Source organism: Bacillus rossius, chromosome 11, assembly GCF_032445375.1.
Source record: "Bacillus rossius redtenbacheri isolate Brsri chromosome 11, Brsri_v3, whole genome shotgun sequence".
Classification (NCBI taxonomy): Eukaryota; Metazoa; Arthropoda; class Insecta; order Phasmatodea; family Bacillidae; genus Bacillus; species Bacillus rossius.
Genome location: NC_086338.1, coordinates 52,596,690 through 52,616,220, shown reverse-complemented (window position 1 = coordinate 52,616,220; position 19,531 = coordinate 52,596,690). Strand labels below are relative to the sequence as shown.

The 19,531-nt window shown below is 37.5% G+C and overlaps 1 protein-coding gene across 3 annotated transcripts; it reads right to left on the bottom strand.

Moving 5' to 3' along the window:
- Positions 1 to 62: 62 nt before the first annotated feature.
- LOC134536982 (nucleotide exchange factor SIL1) lies at positions 63 to 19,525 on the bottom strand. 3 transcript variants are annotated; one of them, XM_063377108.1, is made up of 6 exons: positions 19,313 to 19,525; positions 18,063 to 18,271; positions 15,439 to 15,659; positions 13,320 to 13,635; positions 4,405 to 4,587; positions 63 to 430 (listed from the first exon to the last, which is right to left on the bottom strand). In XM_063377108.1, the coding sequence occupies exons 1-6, from the start codon at positions 19,488 to 19,490 to the stop codon at positions 116 to 118; spliced, it is 1,422 nt and encodes a 473-aa protein (XP_063233178.1). In that variant the 5' UTR covers positions 19,491 to 19,525; the 3' UTR covers positions 63 to 115. The 3 variants fall into 3 exon arrangements, with proteins under 3 accessions (XP_063233178.1, XP_063233179.1, XP_063233180.1); XM_063377109.1 differs by having other exon boundaries at positions 63 to 424; XM_063377110.1 differs by having other exon boundaries at positions 13,320 to 13,599.
- Between the last annotated feature and the right edge of the window lie 6 nt (positions 19,526 to 19,531).

Here is a 19,531-nt window from a genome sequence, read left to right as displayed (position 1 = left end):
ACGTGGTAGGGAACCAAAACTACGTGAGTTGTAGGCTACCGTTAAAATGAAGCCAGGATAGGTAAACACCATTGTTTTATTAACACACGGTAACAGAAGGCGACAAGTATGAGCATCACAGTTCGTCCCTGGCGTCGGGAGCCTGGAGCCCGGCCCGGACGTCGGCCAGGAGCGCGGCGAGCCCGGCGAAGTAGGGCTGGTCCCCGGGGCGTCCCTCCGCCCGCTCCAGCGCAGCCAGCTGGTCGTAGCGGCCCCGCAGCTCGGCCAGCGCCCCGCGCAGCGCCGGGTCGTCGCGGAACTGGCGCCGGCACGGCCCCGACAGGGCGTGCACCGCGCTCGCCACCTTCTCCACCACGTCGTGCTCCCAGCCCGCCACGGCCGCACTCAGGTCGTCCCGGCGCTCCGTGCGGCCCCTGCTGCCGCTCTGCACCTGCCAGAGGCGCAATCCGCTCACGAGTCCGTGCCAAAGTTTCAAAAAAACTACACTTTGTAGTTTAATATGTAACCAGCCTTCTGTTGTTTTTGATAAATGTAACAACACAAGTACCGTATTTAGCCGATTGCAAGACGACTCGAATGCAAGACGAGGTCAACTTTTTAACCTTTATAAACCAGAAAATAGTATATAACAAGCTATAAAAAAAACATTTTACATAACATGAAAGAGATAATTTTCTGTACTTACATTGTTTTATGTTTTGAAAGATCCACTTAATAAAATTATTTACATACATTACAAAGTCTTGAACATAGTGACTTAGTCCAAGTCACTTTCAGATTCATTTGTTTCACTACTGGCATCAGTTTCACTTCCTTCAAGATTTTCCCATAAGATATCATCCTGAGATCCATCAAGATTGTTGGATATGCAGCACTTATGGAAACCCTTTACTATGGAATCGGATGATATGTTGTTCCATGCTGTCAGTATCCACTCTCCCAGCAAACAAAGTGAGGGTTTCTTCAGTTTACCAGCTGGTGTCAACGGCTTATCATCAGACATCATCCACTCTGTATACAGTCTGCGCAAACAGTCTTTGAATGGTTTGTTTACTACAACGTCCAGCACCTGTAGCTGAGAGGTCATACCTCCAGGTATAACGAGGTCTGTGCGCCCATCTTCAAGTAGAGTCTTCACTTGTGGAGTAAGGTGGCCTAGCACTAGCATCTAGCACTAACATACCACGTTGCCTCAAAAGAGCACCTGGCCTATGATTCCAAACAATCTTTACCCAGTCCATTACTAACTCATTCGTCATCCATCCCTTTTCTTGGCATCTAACGATGAGACCCTTTGGTAGCTTTTCTTTTGGCAGAGTTTTGCGGCATAAAATTACATTAAGAGGAAGTTTTCTTCCATCTGCCAACACTGCTAGCATTACAGTAATTCTATTCTTTTCATTTCCTGTTGTCTTCACCAACACTGATTTTGCACCTTTGTCTGCTACAGTTGTATTTGTGGGCATGTCAAAGAACACTGGTGTTTGGTCTGCGTTGCCAATGTGACCAAGAAGATAGGAATGCTGTTTCCTTACTACAACATTCACATACCTCTGGGATTCAATCAATTTTTCATTAAAGTCAGAGGGCAATCTCTGTGCCAATGATGTTCTACGTCGTAAAGCTAATCCTGAATGGCGCATCATTCGCACGCACCAAACTGTACTAGCCTTGAAATGTGTCCTGGGTATTTTGAGACTGTTTGCTATTTGTTAAGCCTTCATTTTGATGATTTCAGTGGTTATTGCAACCCCCTCGTTGCATTTCTCATGAACAAATTTGACTACATTTAATCAATGTCACCGAAACGACCTTTTTTGGGTCCACTGAAAGCATTATGAGTAGAGTTGGCATTTCTCAACTTCTCTTTCAAACCCCGCCACCATCGCACGTTTGCTTCAGATATGCCAAAACGTCTTGATGCAGCACTGTTGTTTTTTCTGCATATTTTACCACAATGAGCTTAAAATTTGCATCGTGATATGTTCGAGAGCCTTTCTTTATAAAAGAACTTGATGTTCCTCACCTTTCAACACTATCCATTTTAGGTTCCCGCAATTTACCGCATTTGTTTATTAACGAAAATAAACAATTTTGTTTACATAGAATAACATTGTTAAAACATATACAACACTTTGGGTTACTAAAATTGTTACAGCGCTTGCAACATAGTGGAGATATCATGTACTACAAAATTCAGCATGAGAAATGACCTGGTTTACCAACTCCCAAGTCTAGGTTTCACGTCTTCTTTCGTGCATACTTTATCTATGGCGTGAGCGCAAATAAACAAAGCATGGCGACTAGTACTGTAAATGTTTTTTATAATCTTTTTGCATGCAAATTAGCTTGAAATTGTACTGTATTTTTCATTAAATGATTATAATGTTAATAGTTATTTATTGCCTGTACCCATAAAAGTAATTTCACATTGTGTTAGCCTAAAAATGTGGGACAAACTACCATCAATAATCAAGATTTTCAAATGCAAGACGAATGTGAAATTTTTTACCATTGCCGGGAGAAAAAATAATCGTCTTGCATTCAGGTAAATACGGTATATACTATTTATTGAAGCATCTAAACAACTACGTGTTGTGTTGAGTCTGCTGGCCAGTACCCAGACGTGTCTGCTACGGTAGAGTTTGTTAGGAGGAGGGTAAACAGACTATTCGTCAGTGTGTGTGTGCAACTGTATCTCGAGCCATGTTAATAGTTCTCCCATCCTCTTCTGCCACAGTAAACGTCCGCGAACTGGCAACATACGCAAACTTAACATGTCGTACCGTAACAGGTTTTTACGATGGTACTGTGACCCAGCAATACATTTTTGTTTCGGCAGGTTATTTCTCAGGCTTTTATCATGACTAGCAATGCAGCCATCAATCTGCAAGTCAAGCATATATCGCGGCAGTCCGTCTTCAATTTGTGGGGAATTTCCAGTCTTAGGTGTGTGAAACGCATGCCTAAAAGAATTGTTTTGAAGTTCGACTTTTATATTTTGCTATCAATGCAATAGTTTCCCAACAACTGTAACATACATACGTACGCACGCATGTTTATATACTGAACGGACAAGAAAGAGTAACTTCCAGCCTACGAACTGGAAAATAAAATATAAAGGACAGAAGGGTAGGTAAAAAAAAATTAAAAAAATATTCTGCTGTAGTTTTAAAGCCTGAGAACCTTTGGAGTGGTTAGCAACTACTGCCTCACCCTCCTTGCTAGCAAAAAAAGGCCAGACCAGGTAAGCAGTGCTGTTTTGCTTACATTCCAATAAACTGATTGTGTTGTGAACCAAGACTAATTTGCATTCATAAAATTCTATGAAGACAGATACATGGTGTATCCCTTATTTGAGTATTACCCTTACCGTATAAATGATGGATTTTATGCTATAAATTATAGATGCGATCCATATTCATGTAGGAGTACATATGTTGGCAATTATAATTTCAGCCCATTTTCCAGAAATCACAGACCCATAGCAGGCTGGCTGCAAAAAAAAAATCCCTAGCAAATCTGTTTAAGGACTTTTTTAAAATGCCAGTTAGCAAAAGGATGAGTAAATAAGTTTTGTGAGTTTCAGTGCTGTTATGGTTTATTTAGGAAAATATTAGTTCCAGAAAACCAAACCACAGACATTATGTGCCCGTTACATCAGATAACTGCTTATAGTTAGACCTGCCTGGAGTGGCTAGTCGTTTGCCCTAGAATATGTTATTTATTATTTGATTCAATATTTCCAATCAAATAATTTTTTTTCCCATTATCAGTTACCCTAACTACACCAAGTAGCTAATAATAGTTGGTGGGAAATTTGGATTTGTTTTCTATGACATAATACTTACAATTTTTTCTTTGTGACAATCTGTGATTATAAAAAAAATTAAATAAAAATACTTAACTTTTATGCATGTATATGTTGAGTTGGATCAACACAACATTTTTTGAAACTTTAAATTTTAGTGGTTTAAGAAAAAAACTTTACACTACTTGTTTACCCCCCCTTGCATTTTAAACTACTCTATCTTGTTTCATTTTACTGTGTATTTCATGACATTTTCTATGACTCCCGTGAACTGTGGGGATAAAAAAAAAAAAATTCACTATACCTATGTTTAAATTTCCAACAATGAAAAAGAAAGGTTCGCAGAAGCCTACTAGGGACGTTCTTTGATGACAACTACGGATTTTTGAATTGGATGATGCTTAATTGGTGATTTTATAATATTATTGATATAGATAGCAATATATATTTGTATTAATACTTCACATATTTTATTTCATATTTGCGGTTGTCACACGTGTTCCGACTTATTGTGCTGGTACGGACCAGGCACGACACGTCTGGCCATCGTTCGCCGCGCCGAGCGCGGAATGACCGCGCGTGCGGGGCCTCACCTGCAGGAGGCGCGGGATGCGCTCGCACCAGCCCGTCTGCACCAGCCTCTCCTCCAGCCCCGCGGCCCTGTACTGCCGCGCCCTCTCCGCGGCGTCGTGGTCCGGGTCCCGCCCCTCCGCCGCCTGCCTCTCCGCGTCCTCCCGCTCAGCCACCAGGTCCCGCAGCAGCGTCGCCACCTTCACCTGCAGCACCCCGCTCGGTCCTTTACGAGCGCAAGCAGGGGCGAGTCGCCCCCGTGCTGTTGTGCATGGAGGGGGGGGGGGGGGGGGCGAGAGTAGCATTTCGCACCCCCCCTCCTCCTCCTTTCCCCAGAATAAATGTTTGGTCCTAGCAGTATTTTTTCTCGACCAGTAGTCACAAACGTTTGCATTGGTGATCACACTGGTTAGAAAAAATCAAATTTACGATTGTCAATATACTGTAAAATGATTGCAAATTCCTAGACGGTAGTTTATTTAAATTGTACCACATCTGCTGTCAGTAGTAGTATTTAATATAATACTACGTCATCAAATTCTTGGAATGGTATATTTAATATTTTGGTTCGGAAACTCATTAAATAGCATAATTTTGCAAATAAAATTCCAAATTTTTCCGGGGGAGGGCCCCCTGGACCTCCACTCTAGGACTGAGGTAAGTGTGATACATCTTCCCCCCCCCCCCCCTCATGAAAATGTTTCGACGTCCGAGTGCAAGTATTTCAAACAAAAAAAAAAGGGGGGGCGAGGGGGGGGGGGGGTGTCCTAAAGTCGGGTTACGGACGATATTTTACGTGATAACGTCATAAGAAAACATTGATGAAAATTTGCACAATTTTTAATTTTCAAATATTATTCACAGTTTTTGAAAAATTTAATTTAAATAATTTGTTTAAATATAACCACGAACAATTAGTTAAAAAAAGCCCGCCTTAACCTGTTTGATATTATAGAAGATTTTCTCCCACGGGTGGTTGGCCGGTTCTTGCACGCTCGGCTCGGACGGAATGTGACAATTATTCGTGCATGCAGCCAGCGTTCATCGAATTTATAAGATGTTATCACGTCAAAAATTTTCATATTTAAATTATTGAGCATTCACACAAGCCTTAGCGCGTCTTTGTTCTTAGTTTGCAGTAGTGATGGCCCAATATTCGATATCCGATATCGGAGATCGGTAATATCGGCACATTTTTCAATATCGGGCATCGGTAAATACTTGCGATATTTTGATAACCGATGTTTGCTCTCGCCAATAATACTTCTCACATAACCTTAACTGTAATTCCAAGCTTATTTTCCGCGGGCGTAATTTATCTTTCTTCACGTCACCATATTACCTAGTAATTCCAAGCATATTTTCCACTGAAACAATTTCAAGCCTATTTCTTCTTTCTGATACTGCAATGCATCCCGACGGGTCAATTCTTCCATGTGTACACAAATCCCAGTCATTAATGCATATTTATTCGTTTCAGATATTCGCAAAATGTTTTCGCTTGATGAATTTTCGAAGTTCACTAAGTGTACATAAATTGAAAACATAAACAAAAATAATTACGATATTTAATTTAACATGTGGTGTAGCCGTAAGTAAACATTGGGAAGAATAAAGTTGCTGCTTGATATAACCATAGAGTAAGTAAAGGATATAACAGGCATTTTCTTTCCGTGTCGTTTCATGGTCGCCAACTGCTGTTCTATACAAAGACGTTACGTAAGTTTTACAAAAGCTAAAATATGAAACGTGTTTAAGTAGGGCAAGTTGCAGCAAAGGTAATTATGTTGGCTATATTGCCAACAACATAAATAAAGATGTGTGGTTTTATAAACTCTGCAGTACGTTTCAAAGTTGTATTGAAATTAGGGCTGGGCGATTAATCGAAAATTACGATTTCGATTCGATTCCGTAAATAATCAAAATCGTTTCTTCTTTAAAATTAAGATTCGAAAAATTCGAACTTTGTCTAGGTCATTTGCATGGTGACAATTTCCACAATTTCCGTTAAATTGCACATAAACTTTGTATGTACGTAAATCCTCAACGAATATTCCATTTAGCGACGTTCTTCATATCTACGAACTTTGGTTCTGCCAAGCACTCATGATTCAAATATTTACCTCCAATCCTCTAAATAACAACACTCATTTTGTTCAAAATGGGGAAAAAAAAAAAAAAATCTTTATTACAAACGGCCGAGAAACACATTAATTATGCAATTGGAAAGTCCACGAACCAATTGTCCAATAAGTTTCATTTCTGGGTTGTGAATATAACCTCAATCACCGAAAGCGGTAAATAAACACTACCTTAGCTTCATAGATATGATACCGACGTGCACGCAACACTTCCACAAAATGGCTGCCGAATTGTCTGCAACTTGAGCGCTAATGGTGGCAAACTTCAGTACCACGGCTTGGACATAAAAAAGTCTGATTCTTCCATCGAAGCTGTGCAGTTGTTGCACTACATCTGTGATAACCACTTTGTTTAGGTTCTGGGTTCCGCTTTTATACGTTTTTTTTAAGTGAGGAAGTTTGATAGCTACACTTGTGGTAGTTGTGTTCTTTTTCTTTGTCTTAACTAGGGATGTGCGAAAGTGACTTTATCCACACGAAATGAAAGTGAAAGAAAATTTATCAAGTTTCGCGAAAGTGAAACGAAAATGAATTTTTCTATGAGATAAATATATTCTTAACGAAAGTTAAGCGAAATTTTTTAATTAACAAAGAAAAAAAGTGCCCCAAAATTTGCTCTTCAGTAATAAATTCTATTACATAAATCATTTTGGTACCTTTTGATGTATATATAAATATTACTATTTAATAAAATCAACATCCGCCCTAGACCACACAACATAGCCCCATGTCACTCGTAAATTTCAAGAATCAATCCAGATTTTTCAGCGCACAGACTATTTCCTTTACAGTCGTAATGTCGCAGTCTATGATAATATATTTATCACGTGCATGGTACTGATGAAAAAATACGTGAATACTGCGGAACGGCCGCCATCTTGCACCACTGTCACACATGGCTAGCTCAGGAAGCTGTAAACTAGGCAATGGACATGGTCAAAACAAAACATAACAAATGGTTGCTGCCAAGTGGTCATTACATGCAGTGACTTGTTGACCTTTTTGTCTAATTGGCTGTATATTATGAGGATTTTATATGCCAGTCAGAGTATGTAAAATTTAAATAAAGCAGACGACAATGTTTTTGTTTGGCTGTGCGCGAATAAAAGTAGGTACGTTCTTTGTTTATGTGTATACGGTAAATACTAAATACTGTACTAACAGTTCTGGAATGTATGTTTTACGAATATAGTACCTACACTACTGTTTGAAAGCAAATGAATCAGGTAATTTTTCAAATATTGCATGATTTTGTTTTGATACCTAGGCCTACTGTAATCACGGTTGAATTTTGTTTACTTTATCTGCCATGTTTGTTCAAATTATGATTTTACCGTATTTTCATTAATGTGAGTTTTTTTCATCACCACGTAAATTAATCTTAATGGAAATCTTTTTTCTAATTAATGTCTTTATATGATTTGCATATGTTATTACATTATTAGTAATAACAAGCAAATCATATTAAGACATTACAGTAGAATCTCAGTGCTAAGTACTTACAGGTACCTCAAGTTTTTGTACTTAGCACTGAAACATGCATACATATCTTTACAAAGAGAAAAAAATATATAAAAAAATAGCTACAGGAGAGCCGCAATGCCATATGTATTCGCAACTGCGACTTGCTTTTTTCCCCGTGTCTAGTTCTCTGAGTATATTCACTTTTTCCTTAAGCGTGAATTGCTTTCGTTTCTTTTTATCTCCAGGATCATTCATATTGTAGCACAAATACAATGCGGTGTTTAAATAACGTAACCTGAAAATAAACTCAACAATAACAATAAACAATCCCGGCACAGACATCAAACAGTATTTTTAGCGTAGCGTAACACTTTTGTCTAAATAATTAATACTTCTCTCAAACCTCCGTCTTTCGATGTATCGAATGGTGTTGTGTTGCTCACGTCGCATACTACGTACGGTATAATCTATGGTTGTGCGCGCAACTGTTTGTTAACTTTGTTTTGAGAATTTAGAGGTTAGAAAATACGTTGCGTTGGTATTTGTGTATCTTTGTTCTACTACATTAATCATTTAGCTGGAAATTTATTTACCAGTTTAAGTAAATTTTGGTGTAGTAATGCCACGCTACTAGTAGAATTTATACGTTATAGTGAAAATTATACTTTAAACTGAAACCGTTTTGCATGGCGAAGATACGATTTTTGGCGGGGACTTAAAAAAAATTCGTTAAGTGAAATATACTTTATAATAAGGAACGTTATTGTATCGGTATTATACTGTACATTTTTATTAAATTACGATTTCTTTTTCAACTAGAACAAACGAACTTCGGTAAGCTATTGAACTTTCGTTTGGCTCGAAATATTTCGCTAAAAACAAACTTCGACAGATGAAATTCTTACCGAAATCGAAAATGAAAGTAGCAAAATTTCGATTTCGGTATCGGTATACCGAACATTCGCACAACCCTAGTCTTAACATATATGCCTTCACTGCAGTATCACAGATGCCGACGACATTAATGGAAAATGCAAGAGCGTTAGTACTGTGGAAATGAGAAATTATCCATCATGTTTATTTTATTTTGTCACGTCCTCACGTCCAATACCGTGTTGAGTTTCTAGTGTGAAAACAATCTTTGTGCTGATTGTAGAAATGAGTGAAAACGTGAAAGGTGCATTTAAAGGTCGAAGTGCGGTTTAGAAATTTTACAAAAAAGTGTCAGAAACGCATTCAAAATGCAAAACATGTGGCAACAAACTTAAACAAGTTCATGGGAGCACAACCAGCATGGCTAAACATCTCGCAAAACACACTGACGTATATTCCGAATTTTTAAAATTGCAATCTCAAATGAAATCTGTGGTACTTCCATCATCATCTGTACCCAAACAGAAAATTGTCCAGCAAACTGCATTTTCTAGGTTAGAAAAATATCCAAACGATCATCCCAGAGCAGTTTCCATTACCAGTGCAATAGGCAAAATGTTGGCAACAGATCTTTAACCATTCAGCATGGTCCAAGATACAGGTTTTAGAGGCCTCACGTCACTGGTTGAACCAAAATATAGCATGCCTGACCGTAGAACATTTGCAAGGCGTGTAATTCCAGATCTTTATGAACATCATCTTGAAAGAATAAAAACAAAACTGGCAACAGACATTGACGGCGGAGTAAATTCCATAGCTTTAACCACAGACATGTGGACTTCACGAAGTAATGATTCTAAGAATGTTTGCCTACATTGTTAGAAATTTTTTTACACTTGTTTACCTTATGCATTTGCTCTAGAATTAAAGAATCAAATCAAAATCGAAATTTCAATTTTTTACAGTAATTTGAATCGGAATCGAATCGAAATGAAATCTGTGGAATCGCCCAGCCCTAATTGAAATTACTTTTCACGTATTTTTAACGTGTTTTCGCACCAATAAATGGAGTGATACACTTGAACAATGGTCACAAAATTTGCTAATGGAAAACCTTTCTTTCTAGCGTGTCGTTTACTGTGATGAAATTTTACAAAGGGTACAAAAGTTTTGATGTTTTTCAGACGGTATTTTTCGTAGATTACAGTTGAGACACTGGACTAAGTACATGCAGTGACTCGTGAATTTGAATTTAGAGAGCTTATTTGTAGGCCATTATGATAATTTCGTTATTAGCTTTCATTTTATGTGAATTTACAATATTTTAAAATTAATAAAAAAAATATACATTCACATAAGTATGTTTTATTAATATTTAACATTTTTCATTATTGTCTCTAACAATACTCTAGAACCACAATTTTATAGAATCAGTATTAGAAATGAGGTACTATTATCGGAATATCGGGTATTGGATCTGTAAATTTGGAAATAACGGAATCGGTATCGGTATCGGGTTTTTGGTAGGGATGGGACGAATCCACATTTTGGTCGAATCCGAATCCTTGTTCGAATCCTCAGTGTTTGTCATCGAATCTCGAATCCCAGTCCCACACTAAACTTCACCACATGTTATTAAAAAAATCACACATTTATTTTAAAAAATTACATAGGCCTATGTATTAAAAAAAATCACATGTGTATTTATAAAATTATAAAATAAGTGCATAGTGTATACACCTGATATAAAATAGAGACAAATAACCTCAAAAACCACACATGTAAGTGTGCATCTGTCTAATTCTCTGTTAAATTAATCCTTCCTATGTTTTCAATAAAATATGTTTGTATAACGAACACCATTTAAAAAAAGTTACGTTTTTTTTCTGCAATGTTATATTATTGAAGGTTAGAAATGCTTCATTTAAAAAAAATATAAAGATGACGAACATTCAGCATAAGGCCACATAACATATTTTTGTGGTAGACATAACCTAACATTATTAATAAGTAAAACTTTTTAATAGGACATCAAAAAAAAGGCGAATGTGAATTAAGTTACCTATCTACATATTTTTGTGGTAGACATAACCTAACATTTTTAATAAGTAAAACTTTTTAATAAAACATAAAAAAAAGGCGAATGTGAATTAAGTTACCTATCTACATTACAAAACCCGCTGACTGCAGTTGCTGTTTTCTTGGAAGAATGCTGCTCGTCAGAAGAAACTTTAGATGGTTTTTTGGGGTGGTTCTGGGTCATCCGGGTCGTCATTATCTTTTCTCAATTTGGAAAACTTAAACGACGTTAGCATGCTCATCGCAATTCACCTCAAGAACAATAATATTGTAAACGTAACGTAAAAAGTGTGGTTATAGAAATTTGCGTCGGAAAAAAGAAAACACGAGAAATAATGATGGCTGCCGCGACTACGCTAGTCAACTTAGTACCGTACTGTAAAATTTACTGGACCAGTACTTTTAATACACAAGATTAAATTAATATTTTCATTACCTGACTGTTATAACCAAAAAGGCAAAAGAAAATAAATACATCCCAGTAATTTAAAATACGTAATTTACGTAATCATTTCCTATCGCATTTGTCTTGTGTTAACTTGATCACGTTAGTATTGCCGAAATACGAGAGTTCTCGTACATGCGCTTTAGTTTAACGTATGGGGTACGCAATCTTTGGTGATTTTACAACACTTCTCGTACACGCACTATAGTTAAAGGTATAATGTACAATACCTTTGGCATTTGTACGATAGGTTATATTACCTAGTACGACAAATGCATACAAAATTCTCTAAAGCAAACAAAAAACAAAGCGCGCCTATATGAAAAAATGCTATGCGAGTTATGCGACTATTAATAATTTTTTTTTATTTTGTTTGCTCTTGAAACTGTTGAGGCGACGACTATGCGATAAAAGTAGGAATATTACAAGTAATGGAATTTTGTTGAGCTGTTTTGTGAATGGTCTCAAATGGGGGTTAGAAAATTAGAAAAACGTAATTTTTTTTAAACAAACTTTCGGTTTTTCGAATATATTTTAAGAGGTTTCGAACCGAACCGAACGTAAGGGTTCGGTTCGGTTCGAAATTTTCAAACTTCGCCCAGCACTACAATTTTCAATTACTACCTAAAACTCTTAAAAACCCACCTCGAATCCCACCTCGGATCCTACGAATCCTCGAATCCATAGGATTCGGTATATTCGACGAATCCAAGATTCGAAAATCCCATCCCTAGTTTTTGGCAATCGGGCCATCACTAGTTTGCAGTGTTCACTTAAATAAACACTTACTCTCTCTTTCCAATACACTTTTTCTGCTACTAGCACTGTCCTTGTTTTGGCTGTGTTCTGTTGCCAGGTATACATGCCATAGAGTACAAAAATTTTAGACAACCTCTATAATTAAAATATTTTTTTTTTTTTTAAAAATGAATCTGAAAGACTATAATTTAAAGGGAAAGTTTTGGAAATACATTTTCTTCTGTTTCATCAAGAGCACATCTAATAAAATTCCATTTTTAATTTCTACGGAGATGTAACTGAGAAAACGCCATCTTGGTTCAAACCTTTTTTAAATTATTCAAAATATAAATTTTTTTTTCGACTCCCGAGTTTAACTCAATGTTACAGAAAGTCTTGTTATAGTTGTTATTAATGACTACTATAAATAGTTTCTACTGTGAAATAATCGTTCAGCGTAATATTATTTTTTTCGTTAGAATGACTTCAAGGTCTTAGAAAAATTAAAAATTAGCAAAATTGAAAAAAATATTGAAACTTACAATAATTACTATGGTTATACAAAAAATTTTTTTTTTTTAAATGTAGATAGATGGCAAACGGTACGCCCGGTATGAACAATGGATCTGTTAAATACATGAGATACCAACATTATGGCAACAAAAATAACTTTCTTTTCTATTGGAAAAAAATTTTTTTTTAAAATCATAGTACAGATTTACGAGAGATATAAGCCTCCAGTTCTTAAATTTTTTAAAAATTAAATTTGACACCAGATAATGTTATATATAATTTGACACTATATATATATAAAATATGTTTGTATTACACCTCTTGCCGCTAGGTTATTTTTCACACTCTCGCCTGTGTTGTTAGTGTAGAGCTGTCCGGTATTAGTCTCTAGTGTATTTGGCGAAACTGGCGTGGCTGCTATCTCCAGCGGTGGTCTGGGTGGTTGCCTCCAACGACGCCTCATAAACTGACCGGAGCGCAGTATCGCTCACCAACAACACTTCGAACCAGGCTCGATGGCAGCGCCACCGTCGTGGTCAGGAAACAAACACGCGCATGCGCCGTAGCTTCATGCGCGCGCAAACACAACAAAACCAAAATCTGTTAGGTCTGACACTATGATGTATATATGATATATAGTGTCAAATTATATATAATATTGTTGATGTTAAAGTGGCAGTGTGACCTGCAAGCGGAGGTGGTCCTGGCGCTCGCTGCCGAAGAGGGCGGCGAGCGTGGCCAGGCCGCCGCCCGCCACCAGGCGCGCCTGCGCGGCCGGGAAGCGGCGCAGCACGCACGACAGGGCGTACAGGGCGCGGGACCGCACCGCGGGGTCCGGGTCCAGGCCCACCAGCCGCAAGAGGGCGCCCACGCCCCCCGCCTCCAGCGCCGCCACCTGCACCCGGGGGTTGCCCTGGGCGGCCGAGCCCAGCACCAGGGCCGCCTCGGCCCGCACGCCCGCCGAGCTAGCGTTCAGCGACGGGAACACCACCTCCAGCAGCCTGCCGGGGAACACCCCGCATTGCCTCGGACACATTTTTAATACAAAAACTAATAAATAGAACTACAAAGTATTAAATTACATTTACATATAATGCCAAAAATTCTTTGAAAAAATTAGGTCTACATCTACACTTAACATTCATAAAATTCTAATTAATACAACTTACTGTTGAAAAAAGCTGACATGATTAAGTACAAAAAAAAATTAGAATTCAAATGTGTTCAGATACACCATTAAAGCTTTACTAAACACAGCCCTCTATCTAAAAAAAAACTCATGCACTTTTCAAGAACATTCAAGGACTTTTTCAAAAATTTCAAGGACCTAAATATTACGAAATAATTTTAGTACGTATATTTCGAACACGTACAGAATTGTTCCCCCCCCCCCCACCCCCCTCTCTGTGTATTACTTACAAACAAAAAGATAAAAAGCTTATCGGAGGAACAGAAACATTGCAAACGGGCCGAGTTGAAACATTATACCGAAACTTTTTATCAGAACAAAAAACATCTATGACACCACAACTGCAGATAAAATAGCACCTTAGAGAAGATATCGTATGCCGTCTAAAAAACGGGGCATTAATCCACGTGGAATTTATTTGAACATACCATGAATATCGTAAAATTAAATTGCTGTGGCCCACTTTTAACTTGTTCTAAATAAATAAAACGTAATTATAACTCTTACAAACAGTGTAAATTTTATCAAGCACTTTTAACCACCTAAATGTTTTTTCAAGCACTTTTAAGGGCTCTTGATTACTTCAAACCATTTCAAGCACTTTTCAAGGACTTCCAAGGAGCGTGGGAACCCTGAGTAGGGTCAAGATCATATGAACAGCCTATTGTAAGAAACAATTGCGGCAGTTCCCTGCCATTGTTTCAAGATGGATGGGCAGAATGTGAGGCTAATTTTACAACTGCTGTAATGTGTTGATCAATTTTAAAGGAAAAAAAAAGAAGAATGAACACTGTTAAGAACCACGCTAAAGTGTTATACAATTAGAAAGGACATAAAATGGCCCGACTGGAACAAAATATCTCAAGAGTTATTCGTAAATAAAGGATAGCGCAACACAATTCTACGAGCAAAATATAAGCGATATCCCGCAGGTTTTAAACAGGGTGGAATAGCAAAATGTCGGCATCGCTCAAGATGTGACAGGACGTATGTTTACTAGACCACATTATCTGAATCCTCAACACTACGTCTTCCTCGGCTCAGCTGCTTCGAACGGCAGAGCACGAGTTGTGGAGCCGTCGCTTCGCTCGAAGTGGAGCACAACCAATATTTACTACAAAACGTAGTTTAGTTCAAGCAATAACTTTGAAATGTGGTGTGAGTACTGCATCATCGTCTCCATGGTCACCAGACTTTGCCACACCCTCATTATTACAGCCAAGATTTAAATGGTATGATATATGGACGTAGTTATGCAAAAAGGAACCTACCTACAATTTTGTTACATTTTATTTGAAAATAAATTAAAATAGTACAAGGTTGATCGTACCGTCGTTGCTATTATTATATCAGTATTTATACTAGACCATTAAAATTACACCCACATTATGTTATCAATACGATAATTACAATTTATAATTAACTTTAACTTCAAAATACTCAGAATATGTTTCATGTGGGTTGGTTCCTTTTTGCATAACTACATCCATATATTCTAACCATTTCATTGTTAAAAATCAAGGATTTTGGTTTTTATTATTTACGAAAGTTGTACATGTGTCACCGGGATTGTGCATAAAAATAATTTTCCTGTCGGCCAGGAGTCGGTACTTGCCCGCCGACTCTGGAGAACTCCCGGGCGTTGTCGAACTGGTGGACGAGGTACTCCAGGTCGCTCAGGATCGCGACTCTCTCGCCGTCGTCCAGGGACACCTTGAACCGGGACAGCAGCCCCTCCATCAGCTCCATGTCCGTCTTCAGCTCGAGCCGCAGGTCCTTGAGGTCCTTCTTGAGCTCCTTGTACGTGCGGAACTGCCTCATCGCGCTCGCCACGTCCTGCGGTCCCGGGCAGACCCCCCACATCATTCTGCGGGCCCCGTTGCTAGAAGTCATGATGCCCCTACCCTTTTTTTCTAACGTTTTTTTCCTTTATGTATATTGTTTTAATTATATATATTTTTTAACCTTTTCACAATTATTTTTAAAACACATTAAAACTAGTTTTAAGTCAATGTTTCGATTGTCAACATAAATTGATTATGAAAAACGGCAAATAAACGAGTGTTAAGTGTTCTGCACTGTCGACATGGTGTCGCGTCAATTGGTGGTGGTTTTGTTACTCACAGTTGTAGATTCAGACACGTTCTGTACCCACGCAGAGCATATTCCGAGTAATGTTACTCTGGTATGATATTTCATTGGTAACTAAATTTAGGCCTCACTGTTTAATTGTTTTCTATTATTTATTTAAAATTGTCTACTTTTTTTTTTTAAGTTTTTTTTTTTTCTTTCCTTCGCAGGCCCCCTAGACCCATGGGCCCCGTTGCCATAGCAACGGTAGCACCGGCCATGTGGGGGCCCTGGTCCAGGGCACACACACACACCGGCTATAGCGCATCTCGTCCTTAGATTGCAGTCAGCATTTCAACTTTTAACTGAGATGTACTCTCCCTTTCCAATGCACAATGTCTGTCATTAGCACCGTCCTTGTCTCAGCGTGCTCTGTTGCCAGATGTACCCAAAGAGCACGAAATGTTTCAGACACAACTTTATAATGTAACGAAATTTTTTAAACTATCATAAAATCATTATAAAAGGACTTAACATTTGTTGAAAATTCTATTAATAAAATAGAAACATTTATATTTTACCAACTATTTACCTACCTTTGTTTCAGTTGATATCAAAGAAACACAATAATCATAACAAATGCCATTTATTGCAATGTGTGTGTCATCTACGTTTTATCTGTTTTTGTATAGCTTTCTTTTCTCTTTTTATCTAATGAACACACAACAAGATTGTCAACCTATGAAAGCAGTACAATTGATAGTTGGTGTAAAACATTAAAGATTTTAATTAGTTGAATACACCTCTCGACATGAATTTAACACATTGGTAATGCTTTAGGTTTTCACTTCAGCTGTTAATTTTATACATTGAAGACATAGTGGTGTTACAACATTGACCCCATTGTTAGATATGCTTATTTTATTTCCTGGAAAATGTTTGACAGCCACATTCTATAAAACAATTATCTAAAATCGTAAAATCGTTTGTAATGAATGTGTCACTTCGTTCTTCCACTGAAGTATTTAGAAAAAACAAAATCGCAACCAATGGTTTTATTAACATCTGCTTGTATCAAAAGTTAGTTTTTCGTAATAAAACCATTCACAGAAGTTTTATAATTGATTATACTTACATATTTACTGTCTTCAACCCATTTACGACTTTTTCACATTTCTTGAAAGCAAGCGATGAGGCATTCTTATTTTAATATTTGTTTGGAAATATACTGGACACACATTCTGGATTTTTTGATGTTTTTGACATTTTGCTTACAATGAAATGAACACTATATTTTTGACGTGAATTGGTACTTAAGTGATCCACCTAGACTGAAAAAATTTATTAACCTTCAGGGATATAATATAATACATCAACAATCCATTTATAAGTAGTAAGTTTAAACTTTATATACTTAAAATAAAAGCACATTACACTGTTAGAAACTGTTTTCTTCAAACAAATGAATCGTGATGGAGAAACTTTATCCGTAAGTTCACGGACAAAATGTAAGAAAGTAAATGATTGTTGGAATGTTTTATATATATTTTTATTAACCTTTTTTAATACATATGTTTGCTGCAGCATGGAAATGTATAAATTCTCTTACTAAATATTCAGAATATTTACAGTTTACTTTCACGTCTCCCTTTACTATCTCAGCCAAAGATACTATGCATGGATTTAAGAAAAAAAGTGATTTCTGTGCCAGTAACATAATCTCCACATAGTTTGTGTGTAAACTAACATACTTCCTAATAGTGTATATATACTTTTTTAACTTTATCATGCTTTATAAGCAGTTTAGGCATACAGCTTTAATCTACAATTTCCCTTTAGTTCCTTTCAGTTTTATGCTTTGGGAATGAATAAAAAAACATCTGATTGCGTATTTCTGTAAGTCACACAGTAGTTTGTTACCTTTCCACTTGTTATAACCAGACATTTTGCTAATCGTTTTGACAATTTTCCCTAAAGGCTGAAGATGTGCAGGATCTCAATTCCTGCTGCCATGCAGTTACCATATTCGCCACCAGAGTAGCACGCATGGTGCCTACAGCTGTGGTATTATTCTCTCTACATCTACTCACCTTTGGAAAACAGATCCAAACCAACAAAAACACTGCGAAACATTACGTAACATAAATTAATACAGACTGGCAGGCGTACATCGTCTGTGGTAGTGTTGCCGCTGTCACTGATGTTCAGAATTGCTTCCTGGACCTCTCTGGGCAGCTGGGGGGCTGTCTTCTCGCCGCCCTCCGTGGCAATCACCGCTGTGTCCCTGGACGTCGCCTCCTCCTTGTCCAGTAGCTTCGCCTCCCTCGTCCCTTTCTCCAGGTTCATTCTCACGTGCAGTCCCGGAGGTATGGCCTGACCTGGCGACACCACACGCCGTTACACTGCGGCTACAAAAAAAAACTACATCCAGAATCAGGTAATTGTGGAGTAAGTTACATCAGCCTCTTTTTTTTTTTTATGGAATAAAATTCCAAGGTAGTTCTGAATGCAGCTGATAATATTAATTAGCCTATCTCGCAAAAGTGAACTTTTAAATTCATGTTTTTTTTGTTTTTTTTTCCCCATTTAACAATCTAGAGAGACTGCTAACCAAAGTGTACACAGATAGGCCAACAGCTCTACTCATAGCATTTTATTCACTATTTTAAATAAATAAACAATAAATCCAGCAGGTACATGGGTGAACCTCAAGGGCCCCATACATGATCAGTATATCTGTCAGTTTCCCATGTGTGAAGTCATGTCTGAATGATTAACTGAAGTTAGGGCACAGTTCCCTCCGGAAACCTGATCGACAGTTCATTCAGGGGATTGTTTAGTTTCATCAGTTGCATTGAAAATTTTTGAGATTGCCACATCAAAATGGGAGAGCCTCCTTTCAGTAATAGACATGTACAGAGCACTTCACAAACTGTGGGCTACCTCTTACAATATACTCATGGAAAAAGTGACAGTAATTGAACATACTACCTAATCATAAAGAGGTAAAAAAAAGTTTCAAACAGTCTTCTCATATTTTGGAGAACTGACACAACTGATGGAGAAACTGTTATTTGTTCAGATTATTTCTCAAATCAGGATTCAGGTAAACTGACAAACTAAGCATGTATGTGGCTGTTTATGTGCTCGGTAAAACAATACTGCAGAATTTAAATAAGTAACACACACACATGTGTGTGTGTGTGTGTGTACAGCAGAAGTGTTTGTGGGATAGTTTTAATGTAACCAATACCATAAAACAAGTTAATTTAAAATTTAACAAATATAATTAACTATTGATTCTTGGGTATTTTATTAGTCACTGAAAAATTAATTACTTCAAAATAACAATGCAATATAAAAAAATCTGAGGTCTTAAGTATATATAACTATAATATGATACATGATAATAAACATACCTTTTTTTACCGTTTGCCATTCTTTCGTCGGCTTAAAAATTTCACCGTCTTCACTTTCACTACGTATTTCTTGCGTATTAATCTCAGGGAGTTCGTCCTCGTCCTCCCCAGAAACAGACGTACCAATTTTTAGCAGCACTAAAAAACTAACAACCCACACACGGCTTATTGTTCCCATTTCCCTTACAGTACTTTTTTAATAATTTATTTGCTAGAAAA